The 17,105-nt window shown below is 36.0% G+C and overlaps 1 protein-coding gene across 1 annotated transcript; it reads left to right on the forward strand.

Annotated features, from left to right (window-relative positions):
* The first annotated feature begins 1,614 nt into the window (after window positions 1-1,614).
* LOC105247909 (coagulation factor VII) lies at window positions 1,615-17,094 on the forward strand. The gene is made up of 11 exons (XM_011252368.3): window positions 1,615-2,834; window positions 3,294-3,835; window positions 14,379-14,475; window positions 14,568-14,689; window positions 14,948-15,061; window positions 15,124-15,245; window positions 15,321-15,451; window positions 15,526-15,725; window positions 15,883-16,017; window positions 16,091-16,315; window positions 16,439-17,094. Exons 2-11 carry the CDS (start codon window positions 3,641-3,643, stop codon window positions 16,724-16,726), a joined length of 1,629 nt encoding a protein of 542 aa, XP_011250670.1. The 5' UTR covers window positions 1,615-2,834; window positions 3,294-3,640; the 3' UTR covers window positions 16,727-17,094.
* The last annotated feature ends 11 nt before the right edge of the window (window positions 17,095-17,105 follow it).

Raw genomic sequence — 17,105 nt, forward strand, 5'->3', positions numbered from 1 at the left:
TGGAATGAGACGAGAGAGTCAATTATTCAAACAAATCGAGACCAAACGAATTCTATGTGCGTCAACGTGTATTATTCAATGATTTATGTATTGATAATGGGGTACTCGATCTCTGCTCTCATTTTCATCAGCGAACTAATTTGGAAACAATTTAACATCAACTTGAGTTTCGATAATATATGTCATTTATTAAACTTGAAGAAGAATAAATAAAAATGGACTACGATATTAAGGCGAATTGCAAGTTGTTAAGAAAATTGTCGCTACTTTAATAATCAGGAATGGATATTAATTAGCATTATGATATACGAACTTGAAAAATTGATTCCCTCGAGGTGGCATTATCGAATAGATGAACATTGCTGTGAAATTTATGATATATCGCAATACCAGTAGCGATAATAACGCATACTTTAATCGCGTCTCGTGCTTTGCGGAACACAGTTAATCTTCGTTATTGCGCGCACGTCGTGTCCTCGACGTGTAATCGTTATATACGGCGCGAGATGGACGCGAGCAATTTTAATCAATGTAACAGTTTCCTCAAACGAGTGGAACGCCTCCGATCTGCGAGCGTATCGTTTATATGAGTCAGTCTCGCTTAGGTCGAAGGACGGCCCTCGTTTCGGGAACGAAATCACCGGCCTGAAGAGCGGCCATGCTTCATGCTTATTTTTTCCTCAAAAACGGTCAATTTCGTATAATCTTCTTGCGAGAGCGGGGCGTGGTTGGACCACAGGGATATTCTGGTAGGCAACGTGTGTCATTAACCGAATCCTTCAAGCGACCCTGATCGGTCTCTGCTTCCCTCCCTCATCCCTCTCTCTTTCTCTTTTTTCGGAATTGAATGAATAAAATTTAAAATGATGAAGACATGATATATTCAAATCTCAAACTGTAAATACATAATAAAAATGTTTGACACCTTGTCGCAATATTTAAAAGACTCCGACAATCAAGAAATTTCTTTAGATGGCTCGATTAATGTAACGATTAATACTGGACATCTCGAACAGATCATTAAGTACAGTTACTTCTAGCATCGCGGCAAATACTTTGAGATTTCTCACACATCTTTCATTGTCATTTCGCGCTAGATGCGCGTACGAGTGACCTAAATGTTCATAAGCGCTAAAGATAATGTCACATGATGAAATAAATGCTTATTATTAAAGACGGCTCGAAACATCTCACAATTTTCTCATGAAAAATCCCTTCCATGCAAAAGTGCATCAATAATGCATAACTATATATTTTAAAGTTTTAAAAAATTGTTAAATATCTCCGTTGATGCGATTTGACACGAGAACGTAAGAAGGATAATGACACTTTAATATAGCGTTAATTAATTAAAAATCTATTAAAGATACTTGATGTTATCGCGGTAAAACCAGTCGATTATTGGAGCAACACGCGCTCCCCTGTTTGCCGAACAAATGTCGATACGTATTCATCTTCGCGCGTGATCGACCGTAAACGCATCTTGAAGAAGTAGAGATGGAGATACCTTCCGCCTTCATTCCACCTTTGGTCGGCGGTATCACCCTCCACTTCCGCCTAGCTTAGCAGCCACTCCTCTCAGCAGCCTCCGTTGATACTTCCTCTCGCGCGCGTGTATCTCGTCAGTCGGCCTGAAGCCACGTGCTGTGTTCGCTCGAGTAGCTCCCGCGTGAACGACACTGGACATCGGACAGTGTCATTTAGTATTGACGGATCATCCTAGCCTAACATTACTTCCGATGACAGATAAAAATCTCCACGTGAAATTACTAGTGCAAGAAGACAATTACATTTCATGATCCATATTCGTTTTTTATTTAATCATCGACAAGTAGATCGATGCGCAGTCTGATTTTAAAGAAAGTTGCATTTATAGTGAATTATAAAAAAAATAGTTTATGACACATGCGATATGAGAAAGATGATTAGAATGGATAGTTAGATAAATGGAATAGAACAATAAGTAAAGAATTTGGAAAGGTTGAAAATTGATAATTTTCTTGTGTTTCATAAGATGCTATGTAATGTAATCCTAAAATATCAAATTTCATCTTATCGAATAAACATGATAAGATATTGACAGTTGCAATCTAGAATACTTGTGTAAGATGAAGTATATCGATGGTGTCTGGTGGCTCGCGTAATACTAGTGCACGATGCCGACTCAAAGAAAGATCGAAATATCTCGCGGCATCATCGATCAAGCTTATCGGAAAGCGGCACGATTCGCCGCCAATCCTGGCGTATGAGAGAGAGTGCTTCGAGGAAGAACAAAGATATCGTTGCGAGCTCTAGGTAGCTCTCAAAGGTGAAGACAGACGTCGGCTGTGGAAGACGTCGGGAGAACTAAAAATATCAGCCGGTTCCGCGGTTGGTCGGCGACGTGCCCCGCCACGTCGTGTACTTCACAATTTTACCGCCTGGAAAAGATGAGAGTGATATCTCTTCGTGTGCGGGGTGAAAACAGGGTTCGCCTTTAATAAGACTCGCGGACGATTCGCGGCGAACTATCAAGCACGCTCGTCGTTACCGCAAAGAGCGGAGAGTTGACAGACATTCACGAGAGACGCGACCGTGTCGCGATTTCGCGCGTGATCCACGAATACTCCGTTGTCTTCGTCTATTTCTTCAGCTACTACTATTCTCCCTCTCTCATCATCTACTACTGCTATAAACACATACCACGTCGAAGATCGCAGTATTGATGACTGGAATGCTAAAATAGAAGCTATCAGCCTTTTCGCCGCATCTCGAGGGTCTGGGATATCGAAGAGCTTGATGCGCCGAAAAATTTCGGGCTATTTATTCTTTCAGATACGTTGAAATACACCAGGGTAAGATTTCGCTTGTTGATGCACGTTATTTAGGGAACCTGAGCACATAGCAGCGGAGGCTCGCGTTCTCCAGGAGCGAGAGACGTCAAGTGATCTTTTGATCTTGTAACGATTTGCACGCGAGAATGAGACGTTAAACAGTCTCGTCGGAAATAAAGTAACTAAAATGCATGAAGCGTATATTCTTTTTTCTTACGCTCTTTCTTAGCCGGTCGGTTTCAACTGGCAGGAGGAAATGTAAACTATGCTGCGTTATAATAGAAATCTTTCCTGCACATGTAAGATACACGAAATGCTTCAACCATTACAGAAATTTTACTTATCATTAAATTACATATCGTTTTTCATTCTCATACAAATAGAAGCTCTTCAAATAATATTATTTTATATATCTTTCTACATTATACATCTACTCCAACAAGATACCCTCTTCTAATCTTAATATGATTGCGCCATTAGGTTGCTTAAAAAGAAGACCCGGTATCGGATTTCGTCACGACGTCCGAACTTAGGACGCAGGGTCAAGGCCGAGAGCTACCTCGAGACGGATTCGACGGAGGAGGCCGTCGAAGCTCCCCGAGTCTCTCCCGGGGACTCTGTCATCGACGGTATTTTACCGGCGCGGTTGTTTGAAATTCTTCGCGCGGAGTCGTGCCCGTATTTATAGATCTGCGGCGCGTAGGGTCGCGCGTTTACACACGCAGCTCCTTCCTCCCGAAGGTGGAAAAATAAGTAAGTAGGTACGTGGAACAGCCGGCAAACCGAGTCGCGTCGGGCCCGCGTCCGTAAAGCGCGATCATGACGCGATGCGTCCGCGACAAGAGCACCACCGGCCCGTCTCGACGAGCGCGTCCCCGTCGCCGTCGAACTGTCTGCGCTGGTCGCCCCGCTGGCTGCGATCCACCGAACCACTACTTCCGGGCATGATCGCCGGCGCCGTGATCCTCCGCGTCCTCGTGGTCCTACTTGTCGTTGCCTACGCGGTTGCCGCCGACGGTCTGGTGAGTATTTTGTTTTATATACATCCACGATATATCAATCAAAAATATTGCAAAATATCTCTAATTCTTTAAAATATTGCAAGTTTTGTTCCCGAAAAATTTTTGCTTCAGTTAAAAAATATATTGTATGAATTCAGTTAAATAAAATTGTATGAATTAGGAATATATTCTTTTTTCACTACCGTTAAAAAAAGAAAATTGGAAAGTATAAATAAATTCAGTTGCAATATTTTTTATTGATGCTGTCGATTTATTTTTATATATCTTGCTATAACATTTATATATTTTATCATCAATAATACTCTGGAAATATAGAAAATTAAAACCATATTTAAATTTATTACAATTAAATTATTGCAGTAAAGAATCATAGATTAAAATATTGTATGTAAAAAAGAGAGAAAAAATTATCCATATATATTTTTAAAAAATATGAGATCTAATGTAATGCAGTTTTTGCGGAACTAAAACTTCATTATAAATTTAAAATCGATTATTTATCGGATGAATTACACGAATATATCTTTATGAAAGTTAGAAGCTGCGCGCAAAATTGCATCGTTAGCTGAAAAGGTTCTGGGACTACTAACTGCAGCATGGTAGACAATAGTTTTCACGACTGCGATGTATTTAGCCTCTGAGACTGTAGAAATATCGACTTCGCATCGTATTACGAGAAGGGAAGACTTTCCTGACCGATCGAATATTGATCGTAAAATCGTTTAGCCAGGGAAAACGGGGTATTATACGTATCTTGTATCCAGCTAATGCACTATAATTTTGGATATTTATCGAGTACATGTTTACTTAATTGCCAGTCGAATTTATATAATATCTAGCATTCAGTTAATATATATTATAATTTAAAAAATCACGTGTAATTTCACATTTCTAAATTTGATATAAAATAAATTAATATTGACTCGAATAATATAAATTTGCGAGATTAATTAAAAGTTATCAATTAAAATTCCTGTTACATATACCATGTACTTTGTAACTTTATTTCTGTACATTCTCATTAATTATTCTCTTAGGCTTGCTTAATAATAAAATGCTTCGAACAAGTGTGTAAATAAATACTTCTAAATTTATCGAACGCAACTAAAGTAAAATATTTTAAAAATGATTTTGCATAATTGCTACAATAGCTAATATACTGATATGTACGTAAAGAGAATATTGAGCTCATCACATACTATAAACATATTTTTTTTCATGTAATGCAATTTATCAAAGATAGATTAGTAATTAGATGGATTAAGGAAGAGAGACGGAAAGGTTCAAGAGGCCTAAAACAACCGATAAAGCATCGTGTCAGCAGGAACCTAGCAATACTAACGCAATTACCGACCAAAGCGGAGAAACCTCGTTTTAGCTAAGCACGTCGGGATAATTACTGTAATTTTGTTTCGTGACCATTCTTAGACTGCAATAATCATTTACAATTTCGAGGTTAATGTGCCGACACGTAAACTAGTTCTATTGCTAACAAGGCTGGTAATAACATTGCTCGAAATATTCATCTTGCAATAAAAGCTATGATTGAAAAGGAAGTGCGTTAAGATACGGGAATCAACGAAGTATTTATATTCTGCAAAACACTAGGTTCCGTTAGCAAGAGAGGCAGAAACACAGACGCGTTGAAAATTATATGAACTTTGCGTGGGATGTGTGTGAACGTTACTTGAACAAACAACATGTTATACTAGAAAAGAACGCGGAAATATAAACTTCTAGACAATACTCAAACAATAAATAATTATTCTTATGCAATGTAAAATATGCATCAATTTGTTACATTTTTACAAGTATTTTTATTTTCTTCTTTTCCTTTTTTTGACAAGTTCAAGCATGAGTCACGCGTTGATGTCTCTCAAGATAATGACATCTAAAATTTTGCATCGCGACAATCGTACTCTTTATCGTCGGTGATTTTTTTATCGAAATTCAATGATACATGCTTGAATGCAATCTCCGCAATAAAATCCTCGTCAGCTGTAGTAACACGGGTGATATTTGCCTGAATGAATGCCATCTCCGATTCCTTCGACTTGCTGATGTTACTGTGCATGAATATTTCATAATCGGGCATTTGTAAAATCGTTGCTCATTCGGGTTATCGGGTCATCAAACACAATCGTTTTGTCAATTGTGCCGAATAATCCGCCAGCTAGCTTGTCGAGAAAAATTTACAAAAAAAAGATAAAAGGACTTTTTGTATACACACGAACAATAGAGGAAGATAAGCGCTTATCTAAATCTCCTTTTGCTTATCCAACAGTGCGTATCGTCGGGTTAACAAGCTAATTTATAACACAACGTCAAGACGTTACACCCCGTAGATATTGGAAGAGCAGTACTTTCACGTCTCGGTTAACGTTATCTTGTCGACTGTAAATTTGGGTTTGTTAAAAATAATCGAATAACGGATATTCATTTCTTTAATTTTTATACGATGGCGCGATGTTAGGAATGCAGACATGTATTTTTCAAGCAGTTTCTGCATTTTCTTTTAGCGTTTTACCAAGCGAGGATTCCTTTATTACTATATCGATTAGAGCTGATGCTTGCGAATTAAGTAGGAAGTCCCGAGGAGATTTAATTATGTCGTCCTTTCAAATCGTTTATTAACATCTTGATAAATGGAATACTCTTTTCAAATACCGTTATTCAGTGTACGCTCCTTCTTCAGATTAATATGTGTAAATAACGCCAGCAGTGTGTTTTAAATATACATCTTCGATGAAGATATTTTATGGTTAATCAATTCAACGTAAAGAATTTTTGCGAATATTAAAAATCTTAAGAATGTTTTATTAATATAATGTTTATATTATTATACATATTTTTTCACTGAATATTTTATGGAAAAAAATTTGTCATTGGAAGAAATTTTATCTTTTTTACTCGATGTCACTTAATCAATGTATGTAATAATTCTTACTTTCTATTGAGAACAACATGACTTCACCTATACATCCTAGCTCTTTTGATCGAGCTCTAAAGTCGAAGAAGCATCTTTCGCATCCCAGAAAATATAATCAATCGCGTTGTCGATCTTCCAATTAGCAGTCACCTCTCCGTCAGCTTTGTAACGAGTGTGGTCGGATATTCGCAAAGGAGATGTTGCATCAATCTCTCGCTAAACATCTCTCGACTTTCTAATCGTGTAGGTATCACTCGTCGACGCTTGACCTCGACCGTGTTACCACGGGCAACCCGCAGTGAAACTTCCTGTCCTTATCCTCGGAGATGCTCATGCACTCCATTAGAACATCGAAAGACTCTATTGAAACATTCCAGCAGCTGTTTCCACTTTCCCGAAGAGACAACCTTCGCCGAACATTATCGCGAACTTTGACACTGGGATGAAGAAAGCTCATTGATTCATGAATAGTTTCTCCGCTGTCACATGTGAAAATTGTTTTTCTGCCGAGGAAATATTAGCTCGCAATCGTGCATGAAATATTGTCACGTTTTTGCGTTTAGCATCGAGAACGTTCATTTATTACTTAAATTGGCAAATAGAAAATTAATATGGAATTTTATTATCATCAGAACAAAACTGCAGTCTTATTAATGACTTTTTATTATCTATTTTTTTATTTTTTATTAATGATTATTGTACTATTTCTTTATGTATTCTAAATTTGTAAAATTGCAGCTGATTCACACCGGCTTACTTGTTAAATTTGCGTTCGATAATAAATTGCTATTTTTTGACAACAATGAATATCTTGAATATCATATTCCTATCATATTCCAAGACATGTTTTAGCCAAAAGAAAAAGTTTATGCGCTGCAAGCGCAATCTTAAATCGTCTAATAGCTGAAGAAACCGGCCCTTCTTTCGCTTTATTAAACTATGCAAAAAATGTCCTGGTATCACGTACTTTTCACCAGCGTAAGAACAACCATGAAAGACTGGAACGTCTCGTTGGCACCCCGTGGAGAATCCTCTCCCGCGGGAATCTCCGTATCACCCGGCAGCTTCTTCTGGTGAATCCAGCTCGATTAGCTTCTTATTGCGTATCGTGACGACTATCGCGTGGAATTTCAGCCCGTTGTCGGGCAGGAAGTATGTGAGTCTCGCGGCTGATAAAAAGTTGTCGTCGTCAGGGAAAGAAACGAGGCACCACGCGGGACTCCGACGAGGATAAGAGGAGAAGAGGTGTAAGAGGCCCCGAGAGAGGACGAAGAGAACATAAGGAAAGACGAAGAGAATGTCGCATACGATGTCCCTTCAGCAACGTCCAGAGACTTGCAACCGCGTTTGAGATCACGTTCGTCTCCCTCTTCTTCCCGTAAAATCTGTTGGGGCTCGTTTCTACCGACGTTTCTCTTCCCCGTCTCACCCACTCCCGTTTGCTTGGCCGCCTCTACTCATCTTCCTCGTGGTTTCTTTATCTTTAGATGTTTCACGTCGCCTGTGCCAAGACTCGGCGATTCCATTGTCTCGTCGTCGATGTACACGGGAAAAGCGATCACGATACCGACGGAAGAAATGATTAGAATTCTATGATCAGCCGGGAGTTCAATGCATGATTGTTGAAGTCTCCGGTGTTCCATACATACTACTCATGACACGAATTACTGTCTCACGTTTGATTCATCGATAAGAGACGCATGACTTGCTTAAGCAAAGTTGTATTGCACGTGCGTTTGTTCAAATGGTATTCGTGCGTCTGTCAAAGAATAAAGTTCAAAGAACAGGAAATTTTTAAACCTTCAATGTTTTAAATTAAAATCATTCAGACAGGCATAGAGAGCTGGAGATCATTATTAGTCGCGAATTATACGGATTAAATAGTAGTAAACATTAATAGGTTGAAAATTCAGTTTTAATAATACATAGATGTTTAGACAATTTAAGAGCGGACGTTTCGACTTATATTTAAGTCATCTTCAGCGCATGTTAATTCTCGGAAAGTAAGCAAACGCTATACGCAGTAAACATATTTAATGAATTTTAATTCGCAGTAAAACGGTAGGGAGATCATCTTACGGTTATATCCATGAATGAAACGGACCTTAAAAGTTTAGGTTAATAGGCCTAAATTTTGTCTGATCTCCCTACTGTTTTACTGCGAATTAAAATTCATTAAATATGTTTACTGCGTACAGCATTTGCTTATTTTCCGAGAATTAACATGCGCTGAAGATGACTTAAATATAAGTCGAAACGTCCGCTCTTAAATTGTCTAAACATCTATGTATTATTAAAACTGAATTTTCAACCTATTAATGTTTACTACTATTTAATATTTACTACTATTTCCGTATAATTCGCGACTAATAATGATCTCCAGCTCTCTATGCCTGTCTGAATGATTTTAATTTATTAATTAAGAGAGCTTTACTACTATTTAACTTCAATGTTTTACATTATTATTTATAAATCTATTGTTTTATATACGTATATAACACTTTAAATGTGTGCTAAATTGTAGCTCCATATCATATAGATCAATCCCTTATAAAAAGAAATATAAATTTGCATGTATCATCTCTAATCCTATTGTTGCACATATACATATACATATGTTTAGAAAAAGACATCTTTAAATCTATAGGACAAGCGCATAATGTTATGAGTATTGCAGCACGTGACATTGTGTCTTTACTTTGAATTTAGCAATCATCATGTACGAGGTGGGACTCGAAACAAGTTATTCCGGTATAACTCGTCTATGCACAAAGAGTTGCCTTCATTAATATCGTGTATTAACTGTCATTCATATAAGTTTTTTTTGTGCTAAATGAACGTACCGTTTCCCGTAAATATGGCCACTCTATTCGAGAGAATGCAACATCACAATTTCATCATTAAATAATAAATCTGATTACCTTGACAGAGCAAATTTTACAATACCAGATGATGATTAAGTTACTTTTCACGTGAAATATGCAAGAATTATTAAGACGCTTCATTGCGCATGTTTTTTATAAATGTCAGAAGTAAATAAATGAATAAAAATATTTTCAATAGAAATTCGTAAATAAATAAATTATATAAATTCGCAAAAATTGAAGATTAAATTATGAAAGCGCGCGTTTAATTTTATCGTAGCTAACAAAAACGAGAATGAAATGAGGAAACGATGTTCGGCTTTATGAAAGTTCCGCATAGCGTATCGATAGAGTACTTGTAAAATTAGCCGCGGGCAATGATGTATCTCGCGCAGACTCTTTCATGCGAGGGAATACCAGTGTCAAAGAACAATAAGGGGTTACAAAGTCCTAGTAATATAAAGCGGTGGTGTATGGTGTCGGAGATGCTGATCCGGAAATAACCGTGGCCATAAATGCAAGCCGGACGCGTTACTATACGTGGAAGAACGAACGAAGGGAACAGCGAGTTGAGAACGGATGGTTAGCGATGGTTAAAAGCACTGCAGGTGACTCCTCTTGCTGCCGTTCCTCAAACGGATCATAATGGCTAGTTTTACGGTCTAAATTCCCACTTAGACGCCGACGCAAATTAACTTCTTGTGAACTTGGCTTTTACCGTAGATCTGAGAAATCATCTCCTCCTACTTTTATTTGCCGCTCTCTATTTACGCTTATTAAGGTCGCAGAAAATTCGGCGGTATCCATCTGCGAATTAATCTAATTACTAGCATAATGTGTACACGTAATATATTTCTGATAATGTAAATAATACAAAATTCGTAATTGGATTTGGTCTCGAGAAAATTGCATCATTAAGGGTATTTTTAAAGTTCAAAATGATTGTAAGGGAAGAAAATTAAGCATGAAAAAGTGCAGCCAATTTTTTGAGAGTTTTTAAATCATATGTACTTGTATAAATTAATTCTATATGCGTGATTAATAGGAAAGCATAAATAATAAATATGATATGAATTTTATATGAACATTATCAATATTTCAACAACAAAGATAAAAGCATGAGAGGCATGATATTCTACAGTTTAAATAAAAATTATCGCGTTATATTGCATGTTAAACAATGGAAATAATAAATCATACACAATCTTCCCGAACACGAAGGGATTATGAGATATGTTTATGGAACTTTTGAGAGAAACGCATAAGATAAAACCGTTATATTGCGGTTAGCTAATAAATTTTGCATATTTTCACTCAGCAAAACGATTTAAAAAATTATGTAATGCATGACACGCTAGATATATATTGGGTCACAAATGGGTCAGAAGAGTTTAGTGGCTTATGTTTTAAATACATGGCAAAAACGAAACAGTTTAAAAGTATAAGGAAGCCACTTTCATCTCGCGTTCAATGTTCGTGAGATAGATGATTTTTCAAGACAGACCACGCGCGTTTATTACTGCTATTAAAAATCTAATTAAAACAGAGCAGTATTTATGAGTTCTCGTAAACTTTGACTTGAAAGGCATCGAACCGCTTACATAAAGTAAGAAGTAGCACAAAAAGAGAAATAAACCCGCGTTGTTATCCCTGGCAACGAGTACACGTTGCCAAACGGACTTCAAAGCGTATGAATTGTTCCCAACAGCTGTCGATGCAACTGTATGGCATTATTGTACTTTATGACGCTGTCCATTACATTAATCGATTGTTGGCAGGAGAGAATAAACGCTGACGCGAGTGTAAATTGTGGTCCCATGAATATTACGAGTCTAACATTACTCATATGCAACAATCATGACAATGTCGTAATGATTATTCTGTTATACGTATAAGTATCCTTGCAATTATATTTCTCTATAAATCGAGCTTGAATCAAGTATTCCAGCTGCGTCAAAGATGTAATCCAGTTATAATTTCTCTTGAGATTAAATGAACGATTATGCGTTATGTCATATAATTACAGCTATATTCAAATTACACCGTGATTATACCGTGATACGTCAATGAAATTCTAATTTGTCATCATTAGAAGCGTGTGCGTTTTTCACACATATCACGTTATGTTTTATCAAATTTCTTCAATTAATTTATCTTTTGTCAAAATTTTTAATTTCAACTAGAATTATCAAGATGTTAAAAATATCAATAAACACAATGAATTTTCCAATTTCAAGAACAGATCACGATCTTGCCATAGAGAACATTTCACTGACAGCATAGCGATACAAGCAGGGTTATGAAAGAACCCACACATTAAAAATCTCCATAAAAACAATCCTAAAAAAACACTCCTAAAAAAGTCTCCAATCACTTTCGATCATCGTTGAACAAATTTCGACCATCTAGAGCAAGAGAAAGCGTTAATGCGAAGTGAATTTCTCCATGATTTTCCCCTCGTCTTCGCGATTTACGCGGAATCGCATGTGAAAATCTTTATTCATGCAAGAACTAAAATTATCACAATTTTAGAGATAAATTATTATTAATGTAATGATTATAAATATTTTCAAGTTATAGCTGTGTTTTCCAATGTAACATTTTAACAAATCGTTAAAAAAGAATAAGTTAAAGATTAAATTGTAAAAACATGGGTTGTTTTCACAATAAGAAATAATGTATCAAATTGTTGAAGAATTGTTTAAGAAATTGTAAAATGTAATACACGAAGCTTTGTGTCAATGAAAGTATATATCATGATATCAATGCGTCGATCTCGTAATATTAAAATATGCGCAGACACGGTGGGCAGAGACCGGCCACGATACCATCTACGGTATAGCTCAGGCGTTAGCTCGTGAAACGGCTTCCGAACCTTTCTTCATGTTCCATTCGACCTCTGTAGCATGTTTCTTCGTGCATTCATGATCCAGATTGGGTCATAGAAATGGTAATTTCGAATTACGTGTGTCGTATCTTAAATACGCTTCAACAATTTCAACTGTATGGCTTGGTGTTATTAATTTTCATCATAGCATTCCCCGATCTCGATTTTTATCTATTTTCGTTATTAATCTTCTCTATCGTAATATATATTTTATATGTTAGAGATCTCGATCGTAGTAAATGATACATACATATAATATAATACATTTAAAGCGAATTATTCTTCATATAATAGATAAAAATATGAATAAAAAATAGAAGCGATAAATGGATAGATTTTATCAAAATTAGAACATCTCTCTTCTCCTTCCGTAAACTAGAGCTGAAAGTTCGTTTGTTACTGAATTACAACAAACATTGAGAGATCTCGAATCAAAGTGTTCGTTTGACAAATTAAAATTTGTATTAATCTTTAGCGAAGTCATTTATGTTTTTTGAATTTTTTGATCAGAGATTCGTTGTGCGTTCTCATGTAGACCCTGTAAAGATTTTCAAATGGCGAAGTCGCGTCGACAATAAGGCAACCCGCTCTTCGATTTCACCCTCCGGAATTGTCTTTCCTTTTAGCGGCATGATCTTTTTGCGAGATCGTCACCGAGATGCAAGGTACCGCACGTTTCAACCTAGTTTGGACACGCTAACCTCGTCGCATATAAATTTCGCTCATTCCATCTTTTCCACGTTCATTTCGCCTCTTTCTTCATTTAGTTTTTCTATCTTGTGTTCCATCTTTCGATAAGTAATTAGTATTAAATCATCATTTAATTAAGCAATAATTTAATATTGAATTATTAGACGATTTCAAATTTATTTATTTTATTATATATTATTATTATTATAGTTGATTATGTCAAATATATTTTTCTCTTTCAAAAATCATCGATAGCGAGTACTATCGTTAAATCACAGTTAACAGTTATTTAAATTCTAAATTAGATGTACATATATGACGATGTATATGAAAGATAATTTTTTTTTCTTTCTGTTATGAATTCAATACTAGATTTCTCCGAGATAATCATCCTCGATTGGGTAATCGAGTTTTGCATTATTCATCTCGCACAATATTATATCATGTAGGCCGTTAAAAGAACGCTTCAAGTATCATTTTAATCGTGCCTCCAAATGAATTGTAATGATTCATCGCGGCTCTCCGAACTATTACGGAGTTTCAGAGCAGGCAAACTTTGAGGAGCTTCGACAAGGCGTGACGGCGAAATGACAGTAATTTTATATACCTACGTACTCCGTCAACTACGGTGACATCGTGTAACGCATGATTAACGTCGACAACGGTTACGTCGCGATGCCATTACCAGCAGACAAATTGAGTTTATTATCGCGACTTGGGCGTTATAGCCTTGGAGACTACTAGACGATATTAGAATCAGTCGAATGCTGACCAGGTCGTATCTATTAAGTCTATCTGTCTAGAACAGACAATCTCATAGTACTTTAAAGGTAATCGTATCAGCATACAATCATTGCCAACATATAAAAATGCCATAAGAGCGATGGATTACGATATGAAATTTTTATCGAGATTAATCCTTTCGTCAAGATGATGTGATTGTATCTAATCTAATTTATTACATGTTTAATATAAAAATTACAAAATTTAATAAATGTCAAAGTTCGCACAATGTTATATAACAATGTTATTGATTAAAGATTGTAACACTATAATATATCGATTCAAAAAATAATCTATAAAAAAATTATAGATTTCTAATAATATTACAAGAAAATAATTGATCAAAGAATCTATGCAATTTCAATAATAATGTTTGAAAATTCTTTGTAGAATGAAAATAAGACATTTGTCTTTGGAATTAAGGGCGATATAGATTATCTCCATTCGACCAACCAGCCGTCCACTGTGGAATATTTACCAAAGAACAGTAAGTATGTGTGCATGCTACTTTGTTTTCATAAAAATATTTCCTCTTAATTGAAAATATTTTTTCCAACATATCTTACATTATATTCATAGAAGCTACAAAGCTGTCGCATTTCACAAGTTGGAGCGAATGGTCAGTGTGCGATCGTTATTGTACACAAAATCGTGTCAGGAGGTGCCGATTGAAAGAAAATTGTGGATCAACTGTACTTAGGGTAAAAATATATAAATATATATTTACGATATTATTGTGAATGAGCTTCGGTTAAAGATCCAGATGCATCATATGACAAAATTATCCTTTTATAATACACACACATATGCAAGTGTATTTAATGTATTTATTTGTATTAATTTGCAACGACATAAAGAGAACTTCTTTCTAATATGTAATTATGAAAGAATATTTTGTCATACATCGTATTTTCTCCTATAATATACATCAATATTAATGACTTGTCATAATGTAATAGGAAGAACGCGGTTGTGAACATAACAGAGAGGGTCGTCGAAGACGTTGCAAGCACCGTCGGAGACATCGACGAAGGGATAAAGGATTTCATGTGATAAGAGATAAAAGATTTCAGGTGAGTCGCGATATGAGTCGCCTCTAATTTTTAATTAATAAATAAATATATGCTTTTGACAGATACCTAGAGAACCTAGGCATGGAAAGCGAAGAGAAAATATTAAAGAACACTCTGAGAGACATTATGGGAAATGGAGTAAATGGTCGCCTTGCACGAGACTATGCACCACGCAACGTCATAAGTATATCATATAAAATTTATACGTATTTTTACGTAATTAATGTCAATAAATATATATTCGTTCCGTTCTGATTAGATGGTGCAGAAAGCCTGGCATTTGTGGTCGCGATGTGATACGAGAGAGCGCTTATTGTTACGTTGACGGTAGCTTTTGCCAAAGATGGATCAATCGAAAGATTCACGGTAGCCACGAAGAAGATGGTGAAAGTAAATATCTTGAACAACACTTGAAATTTGATTTAAATAAAATATTAATAATTGATTTTTGTTCAATTTTCTAGACTTGGTGTTGGACGAGTTCGAACTTAATCCTAACGCAGTGGATAGTTTCGCTCCGGATAAGAATCCAAATACTTGGAAGTGTGGAATAGCGAATTCTCACAAAAGTGCTAGATTATCGTACTTCATGCGAATTATCGGCGGCCGTCCAGCTACACCTGGAAGTTGGCCGTGGCAAGTGGCAGTATTAAATCGATTTCGAGTACGCAACGATATTAATCTTACATTTCTGCTAAATCAATAACCGTAGGAATAAGATTAAAATTAGAATAGCACAGAAATTTATAAAATTATAAATTATAGGAAAAAAGACTTTACGTTATTTAAATCTGCAAAATTAATAGCCTTTATTTTTCTAGGAAGCTTTTTGCGGCGGAACATTAGTATCTCCACGATGGGTATTGACTGCCGCACATTGTATTAGAAAACGTCTGTACGTTCGTATTGGAGAACACGATTTAACGAAGAAAGAAGGCCCGGAATTAGAGCTTAGGGTACGAATCACAATCGAAAAGCTCAATGAAGATAATTTTATGCTCTATTGTGACAAGGTTTATGAATGTGTAGGTGGACTCTGTGACCATCCACCCGGAATACGACGCCGATACTGTTGATAACGACGTGGCTCTACTTCGTTTACCTATTATCCTAACTCCGTCTCCCTCGAGAGGTATCGCATGTTTACCTGCGCCGAAGCAGCCTTTACCTACGAATCAATTTTGCACTATTATCGGCTGGGGCAAATCCAGCGTGACGGATGATTATGGAACAGATGTGCTACATGAAGTCAAAGTACGCGATTTCATCCTACATTTTAATGAAAAAAAAAAATTTAATTGTTTGATGATATAATAATAAGGATACAACGGCAATTACATGTGAAAAACAATATAGAAACATCAAGTTTGATTTTAGGTTCCAATAGTGTCACCCGAAACCTGCCGAAAAGTCTACATAGATTATAGGATCACGGACAATATGTTCTGTGCCGGTTATCGTCGCGGAAAAATGGATTCTTGCGCGGGTGACAGCGGAGGTCCTCTACTCTGCAAAGATCCTCGAAAGCCCGATCATCCGTGGACAATTTTTGGCATCACTAGTTTCGGTGAAGGTTGCGGCAAACGTGGCAAATTCGGTATATATGCGAGACTATCCAATTATGTACGTTGGATTACAAAAGTGATAAAACAGACAGATGAATGAATATACTTAGAAGATATGCTTAAATTATAATTGTAATTAGTATTTACATATAATTGTAATTAATATTTACATATGAACGAAGATAAAGGCGGAAAATGAATGATGAAACAATCAAATTACAAATTTCAAGTATCTCGATATGGTAAATAGTGCAAACACATGTTTGAAAAAATTAAATGTAAAGCTAATTATATTGAACTTTTGTTATTACATCACATATTTCTGCAAGCATAGTTTGTATCTTTTTATATAAGGATTTACGGAATGAAGTGTAATTTTTGCAGAAATTAACACAGTTGATTGTGTCTATTATAGTTTTCTTTACTTATCCGTTACTTACCTTTAAACCAAATATCTATGAATTACAATTAAATATATA

The sequence above is a fragment of the Camponotus floridanus genome, unplaced genomic scaffold (assembly GCF_003227725.1).
Source record: "Camponotus floridanus strain SB8 unplaced genomic scaffold, Cflo_v7.5 scaffold30, whole genome shotgun sequence".
In the NCBI taxonomy this organism is placed as follows: Eukaryota; Metazoa; Arthropoda; class Insecta; order Hymenoptera; family Formicidae; genus Camponotus; species Camponotus floridanus.